The sequence below is a fragment of the Populus alba genome, chromosome 13 (assembly GCF_005239225.2).
Source record: "Populus alba chromosome 13, ASM523922v2, whole genome shotgun sequence".
NCBI classification, from domain to species: Eukaryota; Viridiplantae; Streptophyta; class Magnoliopsida; order Malpighiales; family Salicaceae; genus Populus; species Populus alba.
Window position 1 is genome coordinate 4,126,826 of NC_133296.1, and position 14,283 is coordinate 4,141,108.

General features: G+C 28.2%; 1 protein-coding gene across 3 annotated transcripts; it reads right to left on the reverse strand.

The window, feature by feature from the left end:
- Positions 1 to 1,805: 1,805 nt before the first annotated feature.
- Positions 1,806 to 3,268, reverse strand: LOC118036476 (plasmodesmata-located protein 2). Of its 3 annotated transcripts, none has more exons than XM_073404161.1 (3): positions 2,456 to 3,268; positions 2,206 to 2,335; positions 1,806 to 2,135 (listed from the first exon to the last, which is right to left on the reverse strand). In XM_073404161.1, the coding sequence occupies exons 1-3, from the start codon at positions 3,192 to 3,194 to the stop codon at positions 2,012 to 2,014; spliced, it is 993 nt and encodes a 330-aa protein (XP_073260262.1). In that variant the 5' UTR covers positions 3,195 to 3,268; the 3' UTR covers positions 1,806 to 2,011. The 3 variants fall into 3 exon arrangements, with proteins under 3 accessions (XP_073260262.1, XP_073260261.1, XP_034898071.1); XM_073404160.1 differs by having other exon boundaries at positions 1,807 to 2,135; positions 2,441 to 3,267; XM_035042180.2 differs by having other exon boundaries at positions 1,808 to 2,117; positions 2,441 to 3,266.
- Between the last annotated feature and the right edge of the window lie 11,015 nt (positions 3,269 to 14,283).

Consider the following 14,283-nt stretch of genomic DNA (forward strand, 5'->3'; position numbering starts at 1 on the left):
TGCATTTTTTTTTCTCTCTCTCTTTTTTTTTAAATTCTTTGGAAAAAGTGTTGCAAATAATGCAAATATATCAAAAATATATTTTTGAGTTTTTTATTGTTTCTTTGGTTTTTTTCAAAAATTAAATAGAAACAAGCATTTTTAAAACATAAAAATAAATAGGTTTTTAGAGGGTGGGTACACAAGGATTTATCCTTTTATCCGATCATAGTTGTGTGGAAGAAGAAAAGGAAAAGGAAAAGAAACTAGGGTCCCATATATTCTCTTAAGAACATGAATCTGTTCTTTTTTTACAGAGAAAAAGAAGGTGATGATTGAGGGAATCCCATCTTATTATTTTTATTTTTTCGTCTTTGAATGGATGGGAGTTATTTTGTTATTTTGAAAGCAAAAGTTCTGATATTGGTATCATCAACATGAAAGAATCATGCATATATGATACAGAAGGTTAATTCTTGGCTCTCATTAATAATTGCAGAACGACAAAATCTGGGTGGGTGTTTCTCTCATGGAACGCTTGGTTTTCCATGATTGCTATGATGTTCCCTCTCCCGAAAAATTATTTTCTAAATCTTGCTTTTCCGAATTTTTAAACTTTTTACAGGAAAAAAAATAAAAAACCAATTAAATTGATATAATTAAAAAAAATTGAAAAAATCAAATCGTAAAAAAAAAACCGATTAAAATTTAAAAAAAAAAACCAATCGGATTCGGTTTTGATTTTATAAGTCTGAAACTAAAAAAACAAACCGAATCGAATCTAAACCAAAAAAAACATAAAAAATCAAGACAAACTAAGAAAAAACCAAGCTAAAACCGAGCCAACCTAAAAAATTCAAGCCAAGCTGGAAAAAACTAAGCCAAACCGGTTTGAACCGGTATTTTTCCTAAAAAACCAAACCGAAACCGGTTAGTTTAAACTGATTTTTTTTTTTTTAAAAAAGAATTAAGTTTAATTATTTTTTTTATTAAAAAAAACCGAATAAAAAATAATTATCCTTACCTTATTTTTTACTGTAAACATAAAGTTAATGATGCTTCTGTTTTTTTTTCCTTCAATTGCAAAATTATATAAAAGAATAGTAATAATTGTTTTTTCAAGTATTTTTTACTTAAAAATATATTAAAATATTATTATTATTATTATTATTTAATAATTTTTTTTATATCTACATATCTAAAAAATTAATTTAACAAAAACTTTAAATTTTACTTAATCTCGTTTAAAACATAATACCAAACATGTGTTAATGTGGGAACAGATATAAAGTGCATAGTCCAGCAATAGAGGATTTGATTGATCCTCGAGAGCTTCATTTTTTATTTTTTTTTCTAGATGAGCCCGCCTTGTAACGTAAAAATTGGCAAAAAAAATTTTAAAAAAATTCTTAATCTGAAGCCACAATGTTTTTCTAAGGCTATTTAGCTTTTTTTAATTATTAAATTATAGTTGATTTTTCTAATAAACTTACATGACTAGTAAAGACTATATAATGGCTAGGAATGCTTATATATAATAATTATAAATAATAATTAAAATTATCTAATATAATATTCATTGATTGTGGCAATATTGTAACTACTCTTCCATTTAATAAATAAAGCGAATATTAAAAGCCAATTATCATTATATTTGACATGGTATTTTGAGTAGGCAAATGTTTATTTTCTATTATTTATTAATTTTTACTTATATTTACCTTTTAAAATTCTATATAAAAAACTTAGCTAATTCAAGATATTCGTCAAATTCAGAACTTCAGATAATAAAATTTAAATAACCTGATAAATAAAAAGAATTATAAAATCTAAAAAAAAATACAACCCGACCTAAAATATCCTATTTAGAAAAATTATGAAATTTAATTTTTAATTAATTAAAAATTAAAAAATAAAATTAAAAAAAAATCAATTATACACCAAAAAAAAAAAAGATAATATACTAAGCGAAGGACATTGAATCCCCACCGGCGTACGCAAGTTAATCTTCCTCCACCTTCTCTTTTCAAGTTCAACCACCCTTACATTTTTTCCTCTTGGATTGAGAAGGCAGAAAAGATAGCTCGATAGCCCATCCTTCAAGAAAACAAACTTGATGATCTTCATCTACATAATTTCTGCACAAGGAAATTAAACTGCTCTGGATCATCATAGCAATAGAAATAAATTAGTTGATTACTTAGATTTACTGTGATTCGATCTTACTATATATCCTCTTTCTTTCCACAAGATTTGAAGAGCTTCAACAAGATGAATCCAGCTCCCAAGACTGCTGCTCCTCCCAAAACGATGGCTACTGTCCTCCCTGTACTTTTTCCATAATTGCTCTCTTTTCCTGGCCAAATCATCTTTAGTTTAGCATTTATTCATACTATAATTCGACAACTAATTACCATGAACATTTTTGTCTTGATTTGATACTCTTTTCTGCCATGTTTACCTGGGTAGGAGTTGCCTGGTATCCCATCTGGATAGTAAGTATAGCTCATAAAGCACTTGTCCAAATAAACTTGGCTAGAAATGGAGGCGCCACACTTCTCTTCAGCTACTTGTACTGCAGAACTTATGCATTCACCACAATCACAGCCCTTTAAGTCACCCTGACACTGTGCCATAACATGCAAAGACTCATAATTTGTCTCATAGAACCCTCCTTCACTCACCACCCCGCTCTCCATTGCTGCGAAGGCTTCGTTCTTCACCTCCTCGAAACCATGACCCTCCACCCTTTCTTCGCTGCATGTTTGATGAAGCAATTCACGCGTAGAGGTCTCCTCGACAAGCCCATCGGTTTCATACTTGAAATAGCACCCGTCGAGGTGAACCCTAGCTGCTAGAGCTTGTTTACACAGGCTGTTCGATACCTTGGGAAGTGTGTTTACACAGTTATAGCACTCGTCGTTTCTCAAATCATTCCGGCATTGAAAGAAAGCAGAAATGCCAACATCTTCGTCGCCGGCTGTGGTCTTAAAGAACTTGGAAGTGGAGGATTGTGGCAAGAGTTCTTGGAAAAGGGAAGAAAGGGTTTGTGAGTGAGACTCGGTGGAACCATTGTATGTTTGGTTCGAGCATTTCTTGTACACCAAGGTGCTAAGATCCGAACTACATTGAACACATGGTAGTAAAAGCCCTAAACTGGCTGAGAGAACTAGCACATGAGATACAAGAGAGAATGATACGGAGGTTGAATCCATTGAGGAAGGTGTTTGTCAATGTTGATCCTGTTTAATTAGGTGTTACTGGTTTTGATCGATGGAAATATTAAGGAAAATAAAACATTGATTAAGACTATCATATAGTAAAGCTACTATGAACCACCATGGCAGTTGGGAATATTTGAGCTTATTTTCCAACCTAACTTATCTAATTGCCCAATAGGTGAGGCAATCAACCAAAATCTCAACCCTTGACAATACCAATCAAAAGTGATGTATTCTGATTTAGATGAACTTAGTCGCTCTCAGTGTGTCCAAAATAACACCTAATAATATGCATGAATTGTCTAAGTTTTGGTGTAGTTTGTAAATAAATAAAAATAAAAAAAGATGTTAATTTTGTGTTGCGAAGAAAACACTCCCTCTTAAATGTTTATAAGTGTAAATTTTTATTATGTAATAAATCAAATGAAAGTTATGGTAGATAAATTCTTCTAATAGACTTTCTTAATGTTATTATATGAATATTTGTAATATTTATTTTTTAAAGATTTAAAGAGTTTAATTATATATTGAAGATATTATATCTACGTGAATAAATAAATACCTTAAAAAAAATGTTTTTTCTTTATCTGTTTCCATTCATGAACAGTTATATCTACAATAAGTACAAAGAACATAATTTTTTATGAGTTTGTGCATGTATATCACCAGGTATGCAAAGCAAAACTTCTTGTTTTATATTCTAAAAGGAGGAGGTGACTTTTCTCCCCACTCCACCTTTCCCTTGAGGGTAAGTGAAAATGTTGATTTCAGATTCGTTGAAGCAAATAAACACTCAACAAATAACCTTTTGTACTTTAATTTGTAGTTTACAATAACTTTCAGCAGCAGATGTATCCTGTGCTTGGATCATATGACCTAATCCATGCTACTTTTCACCTAGAGGATCCAGGTTGAAGTCCCAGAAGGGACGTTGAATGGATATGGGGAGAAAAGAAGAAGAAGAAGAAGAAGAAGAAGAAGCAGCAGCAGCAGCCTGGGATCACTTGCATTTATTTATAAATTAAGGTCTGGATATGGAAGATCACAGTCAAGTATAATGGGGCTTGCAACATAGAGTTTGGAGCTTGTAATTTTGATAAAGCCAGATAATATGGAGGAATGAGCTAGCAGTCTAGCATTTGCAGGTGATGCACAATTTGATATTGACAACAATGGAGAACCACAAGCCCTAAATCAAAGAAAAGAAAGAGGCCGGATTCAGAACAGCTCAGGCCCTCCCTGTACCTGACCAGGAAACGGGCATGAGCCATATCCCATTGTACAAAACAGATCTGGAGATCAGAGAAACGGGCTCACCGGCCACCGGGGAACCGCGTTCGGTAACAATATCAATTGCTCGAACCATTTTTTATCTTCCAATTTGTGTGTGTTCTTGTATGTGTGTTGATCTAACAATTGTTGGATACCTACAAAACATAATTAACTTAAGAGATTGTTGGGTTGCAGTTGGATCGTGTTTTTAAAAAATATGATTTTTTTTAAATTAATTTATTTTTTATATTTTTAAATCGTTTTGGTATACTAATATTAAAAATAAATTTTAAAAAATAAAATAAAAATATTATTTTGATAAATTTATAAGTAAAAAACATTTTAAAAATAATATTTACCACTCGTTAACAAACAATTAATGAGTTTGAAGTTTTAAATAATAACTACTGAAAAAAATGATTGGAGGTTTTTAAAATACATAGAAAAAAGAATTAGTTTCAATTAACATATAAATTTATTCAAAAATAATTTTATATTATCAAATAAAAAAGAAAAATTGATTTCTTGTGCAGTAAATTACTTTATCTATCCCCCCCCCAAGCCTCTATTTGGGATTGTGGCTTAAATAAAGGTGGCCAAAATTTAAAAAAAAATTAAAATTAATTTTTTTTATTTTTTCAGAAATTTTAATATACTAATATTAAAAATAAAAAATACTTAAAAAAAAACTATCACTAAAATATTTTTAATCACCTAAAATAACAGCCAAATTATATTTTTGATTCGTAGCTTTAAAAAAGATGCCGTCTTTTCAAGCCGTCCAAATGGAAGGCTGAATGTTGAACGTTTAATTGTGGGAAAAGTCTGATGGGGCGGCTATGTGTCTTAGTTTGGGCCAACCAACCCCACAAAAGTAGGACATTTGACAACGACACTCGCGTCATCCGATGGATTTTCCCTCCCGCTAAACATAACGTGGAAGTATTGTACAAAAATCCATCTCGAGTACCAATCATTTTCACTCTCCCACAGCATCATCGTGTATAAATTTATTATTATACAAATACTATAAAAATGGTATAATTGAATTTCTTTTTAGTAAATCTGTAATTTTTTGGGTTTTATAGAAAAATAATTTTCTTAGATTTTTTTCTTTTTGTATACTTGATATATTTATCACTTTCCACTTCGTCTATTTATTACTATTTTTTTTTTATCTTCATTCTTATGTAATTTTTTTAGTTTTTCCTTTTCTTTTCTTTACTTCTTTTAAAAAAATATTATTTTTTAATTTTTATACTTGAAATATTTATCTCTCTACACTTGGACTATTTATATCATTCTTTTTGTTCTCATCTTCATTCTTTTATAATTTCTTTTTTTTTTCATTACACTTTTTATTGAAATATTATTATACAAAATTAAAAGTAAATGATATTTCACTGCAAAATTATCTCATTTTTGTACCATATTAAAAAATAATTTGAGATTTTATATATTTTTATTAACACATGCGATTTTTGTTTTATGTAAACATTGAATTTTTAATTTATTATTATATTTTTTTACTTTATGTAAAAAAAAAATTGTTAATAACACTTACTCATTCATTCTTTTGCATTAGAAAAAAATTATTTAATCTGCAACGAGAGAGAAGTTGAATAGAAGTATCAACACTTATTCTCTCATTTATTATCACAAATAGTTATTGATTTATTTAATTGAATGCATATATAGATTTTTCAATTTATAATTAGGATTTTTTTAGTAAAACAAATGTTGGAAATGGTTATATGTTTATTTTTTTGGCAAAAAATATTATCTGTTTTGCAGCGAAGCGCAAGTCACATAACTTGTACATATACTAAAAGGAAACCCTCTTCCACTATATAAAATGATATAATTAAAAAATTTTTTCTAATTTTATTGCAGTACTGTAATGGTGGTAAATCTATAATTTTTTGTTTTTTTTAAAAAAAAAAAACCTTTTTCTTACTTTCTTTATCTATACTTAGCACATTTATGATTTTATATTTGGCCTATTTGTCATCATTTTTTTTTTTCTTATCTTTATTTTTTTGTAGTTTTTCCTTATCTTTTCTTTACACTTTATTTTGAAAATAAATATTATTTTTTTATTCTTTATACTTGAAATATTTATTATTATATATTCGACTTATTTATATAATTCATTTTGTTATTAGCTTCGTTCTTTTTCAATTTTTTCTTTTTTTCTTTTTTTTTTTAATTATTATACAAAACTAAAAATAAATAGTGTTATACTGTATTAATTTGCAGAACTAAAAATTAGTAATAATAAATAATTATTATTTTTCTTTGCAAGTAACTTTTTTTTTTTTTCTTTTCTTTTCTTTGCAAGTAACTTAAAAAGTCGAGTTGTTGATTGTTCTGTCTTGTCATGGTATTAATAAAAAATTAGAAAACGAGAGATAGACATTAATAAGAAGAAATGTGCCCTTTTGAAAGATAAATTGACGAGAACGACAAAATAGAAAACCTTTAAGGAGTCGGGTTGAGGGAGATAATTATTGATGAAAACGGTAGCGTAGCATTGATATGCAGGCATTGGAGAGTACGGTGTGATACCGATTTTTTAAAAGAAAGTAGCTCCGCCTTGTGTGTGACAATTTTAAAAGCATGGGGTTGCTTGCTGAATGACATTTGTTTGCCACTTGGACATGCCTGAAAGGCAGCGAGCAGCAACCCCATTTTTTTTATTATTATTATTTTAATATTATCAGGGTTGATGACCCTATTTTGATGTTTTTAGGGAAGCTGTCAGCATCAAGGCTCAACTGATGGGTAATTCTAGGCATGTGGGCGCTCCAAATTAAAAAAAAAAATAAAAAATTAAATCATAAAAAAAACTGATTAAATCAATTAGAATATTTAAAAAAATATTCAGCTCGGTTTGATTTTGATCTCATAATCTAAAACTAAACAACCAAACTGAAAAAAATAAAAAAAACCGAACCAATCCAAAACCAACCATGTTAAAAAGATCTAAAAAACCCTCAAAAAACAATATAGTTTTTGGTTTTTAATATAAAATAACTAAACTGAACCAAACAGAACCAAAACCGATCGATTGGGTTTCGGTTTTTAATATAAAATAACCAAACCAAAACCGGTCAGTTTAAACTGATTTTAATTTTGTTTTTGTATTTTATAAAATTTTAATATAATTATTTTTATAGATAAAACCCGAACCATATTGAAAATAATAACCTCTAATTTTAATCTAGGTATGACTGGTGATTTATCAAAAGATACACTCTTACAGCATGAAATATCTTTATCATCGGTCAGTGATTTTTCTGGGTAATCTACCTGAACAAGTTTTCCATGCTATATACAGCCGTGATTTTTCATCAAGTACTTTTGAACTAGATATTTGTTGTGCATATGATTTTATTTTTTTGTTTATTTATATAAGTGTTTGAACGAACTTGCATGTATCTTGATTAATCTTTACAGGCCCTAAACTTAAAGACCAGGTAAACCTTTAGTAACCATCAATATTAGCAACCACAAATCTTAAACCTGAAATTACAAGAAAGCAAACCCTTTAATCCCAATTTTGATTTCTAGACTACCTGCTACTAGATAATTGCATATGATTGTTAATTAACGTTTTAGTGGTCAATATTAGTTGTTAATGCAGCAATATCTTGATATATTTCTTGGATAAAAACATGTTTTATAAAAGAAGTTTTGATAACCATACCAAAAGATTACCCTGTCCTTGTGAAATTTGGTAGCTAGAGGCTTTAACAACGCTTGCATAGGTGAAGATGTTCTCACAAGAACGAATTATTCTCCTAAGTAGCTTGAGGGTGAAATTCTAGCTGTTTTGGTAACAAAAATTTGCTTACAAAACCCATTAATTATGATAAGAACAGCCAATTTTTTTTTTAATTGTATGTCTCTGGATTATTTACGTATATTTAATTAATTTTATAAGATTTAAATTAATAATTATTAAAAAATAAACTCAAAACTTAATGATTGAGTAATTCTTAAAAAAAAAAAATTAATAATTATTAAATAGCAAGCTCAAAACTTGATTTTGAACTAGAGAAAATGGGACAATCTTGTTTTTAAAATCCGAATCTCGTAAAACCCCACACCAACCTTTTTATTTATTTATTTACATGGGTGTCCGGGTCAGCTTGCGCGCACCACGACTAATCACACGGCTCACTGAACATCCTGCAAACCTAGCGAACATGTAAGACACCGCGGGGATAACAGGTATACACACTAAAACTTGAACCCATGATGCAGAGGTAAGAAAACTCCTTGTCACCGCTGGGCTATAAGCCCTGGTGTAACCCCACACCAACCTTTGATATTTGCACTGATAGTAATAGCCTCGTCTCTTCCTCCTGTTTGCACCAACCTCTTGAGGAGTTGAGGTTTTGGGCTAGGTATCCAGTCAACTTTGCACATAAAATGAATTAGAAGTAAACATTTGGTGGCAGTGCAAGTGGTGGAATATGCTTTTTGGATAAGCATGTCGGCGGACTAGATATTTTTTGGCAACCACTGTTGAAACCAGAATTATTATTTTTTAATTTTAAAAATAATTTAGTTAGTTAGTTTTTGAATTTATTATGTAATAATTATAAGTTTGAATTTTTTTAGGGTCACTGAAAATTTATATAATTATTAATTTCAGGACCCATAAGATTAATTGAGGTATATATATAAAAGAAACACCCTAATTAATTAATAATAAAAAGAATCAGCTAAGAGAAATATTCTAAGTGTTAGAAAGGGCATTACTGTGCTGTACACCTAAAAGAGTATGCAATTGCATGGCCCGAGTATAAATCCATAGTAAAGATGGAGTAGGTGGGTGTTTATGTAATAGTTTTTTTTAATATATTAAAATAATATTTTTTATTTTTTAAAAAATATATTTTTAATATCAACACTTCAAATCAATCTAAAAATATAAAATTAAAATTTTAAAAAATAAAATTTGACCTAATAACACAATTATGCAATGATTTGAAGGTTTACAAGAGACAGAAAAAACCTAGCAAGGACACCTAACTTTGTGCAGGACACGAGAAGGAATGTTGGATCATTATCGACTAGCATTTGCTTGAATAATCTATTTTCAAGCATCATTATAGGCAGGCGGTCCCTTTCCACTTAAGTAGAGAATATGTTATTATATCCTTCTATTAAAATAATGTCACATTTTTAACTCTATACATCAAAATTCTTATTTAATTCCGGCCCTTCCTATATTGATGATGTTCGGAATTAATAGTTGATGAATTATAACCAATTTTGTTTTTTACTAGATTTCTTTTTTATTATGAGCCATAAAATTAAAAATCATGTAAATCTTTAGTGACCCTGAGATTTTTAAGACTCGAATTGGTGATCTCTAATAAGTAAATTTAGGACCTAACTAGTTAAGCTACACCTCTCAAGGTTAAAATTTTATTTTTTTCAACATATCAATAAAGTATTTTGGATAAATTATATCTAAAATCTCTTTTTATTATTATAATTATAAGAAAATATAAAAGGTGTGGCGTAAACATTGTAACTTTTTGAGTGTGGACTTATAAGAAATATTTAACTATGAAATAATTTTTAGGGTAAAAAAACCAATTAAAATAAATTTTTGAATATGAAAAAACAATTGACACATAACTCGCCCCATAAAAAAAATAAACAGACCTAGATGCGTGTGAGTTGCCCCTTCAGCGCCTAGCTCTTTTTTCTGTTTTTTTTTTAAATCAATTTAATCCTTAACAATTCAATATTTATTGGTTTTCATTGCTTGATTTTTTTTTCCCTTCAAATTTCATCTCATTTTTGTGCCCAACGAAATTTCAAGAGACTTCTTCATTGTGTTAAATAATATATAAAAGGGACAAATACGAGTCACTGCTACGTGGATAGGGAAAGATGTAGCACCATAGTTATGATACACCTAGCACTCTCTAATTTTTATCCGAGGCATATTTTTTTGGTGTGCAAAAGACGCGAAGAACTCACCTTAAAGTGTACATCCACGCATCCTGAGCGCGTGCGATAACACGTAGCATACCCTTGCTGGCCTGCTTGAGACACGCGCCTAAAGTGTAGCAGTATATTAATGTGGATTATCCATATTATTTAAGGATCGCATGGCCTCAATTGTATGAGCAAGTACAATTAATTGAATGAATTAAAGTATAATTATTTGATTTAATTTTTTTAATTATATAATGATTTTTATTGTGTTTGTCGTAATTGATTTTTGACCCTTCATTTTATAACATATTTTCAAAAAATCAAGAAAAATAAAAAAATTGGGGGCAAAACAAAATGCAAGTTAAAAATAAATTATAAAATAAATATAAAAGTTTAAGTCCCTCTTCAAAATAAATGTGAGATAAGTAGATGAGGAGTTATAGATAGACTAAATGCTTAGAACAAAAATGAAAAGGACTACAAGGGAAATCATACATAAAATTTCACGAGAGAAAACCAAAGAGAAAAAAAAAAGGGGAGATAAAAAATAAAATTTTTAGAGGAGAAAAACCAAGATAAAAAAAAAAAAAACCCGAGAGAGAGAAAGAGGAAACCCTAAAAAACCGAAAGAAAAAGGAAATGAAGAAAGAAGAAAAATATTTATGCAAAAAAAAATATATTCTTCCAAAACAAGAAGAAAAATAGGCAAACTCCCTCCACTACTAGAATATTGCAAGAGTATTGGCTATAATAACCAATGCCAACCCAAAAGCCTTTAAACTAGTCGCTCCTCTTCTAATCGTCAATGAAACGTAATTTTACTTACCTCCAGCGATGGCGAACCACTAAAGAGAGAGAAAACGAGAAAGGTAACAAATCCCATAAGCTCCAGCCCTCGTTTCAAACATCATTGATCTACATCACCATTACAAAGAGGTTGACGAAGAGGCGACACACCCAATCCCATCATTCACGTGCCTTTTCAAGTCTTCAAAAAATATCATGCCATTACCAATAGCTGCCTAGCTCTCCATCACGTGCAATACACATGTTGCTGCTATTTTTATCTTCCTTACTTCAATGTATGCACACAACGCGCTACATATTTTAGAATTTGTTTTGTGTTTTTCAAGGGTGAAAATATTATTTCTTCTCTCGTTTTATTATTTATTTGAGGGATTTTCATATTTAAAGTTTTTTTTTTTAAATTGATCTTTATATGTAATTGTGTTTTTTTTATTGATAAAAAAATTGCATTAAAAATTAAAAAAAAAATAGTTGGAGCATTCTCATATATATATATATATATTTTATCAAAAGATTGATCCTTTTACATATCCTCAAATGAGTTTAGTTAATTTGATGTTGAAACCTTGTTATTTTTTTTTATTTAAAAATGTTCTTGATTTGCTAAATGTAAATTTTGTTCAATCTATGTGTAAGATCATCATCTTGAGCACAACATCCATATGTTAAAGGTGAGAACTGAACCTTTTTGTTAGGCTCAAATCATTGTCTTAGATTTAGTGATCCCTTTTCTTTTCATATATATTATTTTAGGCAGACTTTTACAAGAGTACAATATGTTTTTTATCATTAAAAAAAGCATAGTACAATTTATCTTAGATAAGATATATATATATATATATATATATATATATATATATATATTGATATTTATCTTTTCTATTACATAACTAGTCCTTAATCTCGAACTTTGAAGACTAGTTAATGTTTCTAGTTACCATAAAATTAGCAAACAAATATTATTTTTAATTTTTCCTCATATAAATTCTAAACTAGAAAGATCATTGAGTTATCCTATGTAATGGTGTTTATAATTTAAAACATTAAACATTCAAATTAGGTTGGTAAATATCCTATTAAGAAATTTTGATGTGTATACTCTTGAGATTAGCGAATAAAATAGAATCTAAACCAAGTTGAGTTACTTCACTTTTAAATTATATAAAATAAAAAAAGAAATAAACCATTTAAGAACGAGTTTTGATGTTTTTGATATAAAAATCTCTTATCTCCCATGAGGATAAAGAAACAAAATAAGGATAGAGAATGTAAAGAATGTCAAATATAATTTGTGAGTTTGTTTTCCTTTAAGCAAACATGTTTATTTCTTAATAATTTTGTAACTTTGAACTTGCCATAACTTTGAGGTTTCATCAATACAAATCTAAATATTTATTGATTACATTGTGTTTTTTTTTTAAAAAAAATTATAAAAGAACAAAACACCTAAAAAAAAAAAGAGCTTAATTATAATTGTCTAGCCTAGCATGTAGATTAGTACGATTATGTTTGAGAGTGTAATAGTTTTTGCTTTTAAATATTTTTTAAAAATGCATTTTCCTTTAATAAACATTAAATTGATGATCTTTTTAGTGTTTTTCAATAATTTTGACTTGTTAATGTTAAAAATAAAAAAATCTAATTTTTTTTTTAATATATTTTCAAGTAAAAAATACTTTGCATCACGATATTAAACACGAATTAAGTCTAAATTAATATTTTTGATATCGTAGTTACATATTGAATCTAGAGAATTAAGTTCATAAAAATTTATATGTTTTTTAGATTTTGTATTGAGTTAGGAAACTTGAAAAAGTAAAGCAATATTACTTGTAATATATGACTTGCAATGTAAAATAAAAATAAATTAAGGAGGAAAGGAGGCAATAGTTAAACATCACGCTCCAAAGAAGGAGAGTAGGAGAGCAAGCACTCCGACTCCGTATTCTTCAAAGTTTAGGGACCGTGCTCTGTTCAAAGATAAGGAAAGGGAAAGAGAGAGTAAAGTATAACCTAGTCCTCATTGTTTAGTAAAACCGATCTATTAGTCCTCATTTTATCAATTTTATATTTTTAAAATTTATTTATTGAAAAGTGAAATAAGAAAAGAGATGTAAGTAAGATGAAAAACTTTGACAACAAAGTTTTTTTGAAAAAAAAAAAATAAAAAAAACACATTTGTTTTAAGTGAAAGATTTTTCAAAAGGATACTTTTCACGGTTTTTTAGTGTTTTTATTGTAAAATATTTCATAAGAAAATTGATAATGTAAAATTATTTTTGTTAATCTTTAAAATCAATTTATTTATTGAAAAATATTTTTAACTTATAAAATTAGATAAAATATTTAATAAATAATAATTTATTCACAATAATATCCAACTATTTTAATATAATAATAAAAAATATTATAACCTCACAACCAATTTCTTTACCACTATTTCATTTGTGTGAATAGAGCCATGCAATTTGTTTAGAAGTAACCAGATTAGATAAAAAGATTTTATGAGAGGCCAAAACATAAATTTTACAAGTTTTGACCTTAAAATTTTAAATTGTTCAAGGAGGAGCTTGAATTTTTTTTATTTTCACGGGCTCGGTCCGTCAGCCTCCTTGCTTATTTCTATAATCATTACATTCACAACTATTATTTTTTTATTTTTATTATCACCACAACTCAATCATCATTATTATTACCATTATAATTATATTTATCTTTAACATCACGATTATTAAGAAACCACAATAAATACATCATTATCATTATTTTATTATCACTATTTTTTTTTAAATCATTACTTATTGTAAAATATTTTTTATGTAAAACAATTTTTATATATTAAATGTTTTACTCAAAACAAACACGTTCTAACGAGGATAATTAACATTGGTTCGGTCAAAAGGACTATTAATTATTTTTGATATTATAAGGACTAATTAATTATTTTTAATAAAGTTATAAGGACTAAGTTACAGTTAACTAAAACGAAAAGAAACCGAAATGCTACCCTCCAAAAAAATAGAAAAGTAAAACTAACCCA

Excerpts from the sequence above, each read along its gene's own strand:
- LOC118036476 (XM_073404160.1), bottom strand. The coding sequence starts at position 3,194 with ATGGATTCAACCTCCGTATCATTCTCTCTTGTATCTCATGTGCTAGTT. Across the intron at positions 2,336-2,440 it reads ACCAGGCAACTCCTACCCAG|GAAAAGAGAGCAATTATGGA; the intron begins GTAAACATGGCA and ends TGATTTGGCCAG. Across the intron at positions 2,136-2,205 it reads GGAAAGAAAGAGGATATATA|TTTAATTTCCTTGTGCAGAA; the intron begins GTAAGATCGAAT and ends GATCCAGAGCAG.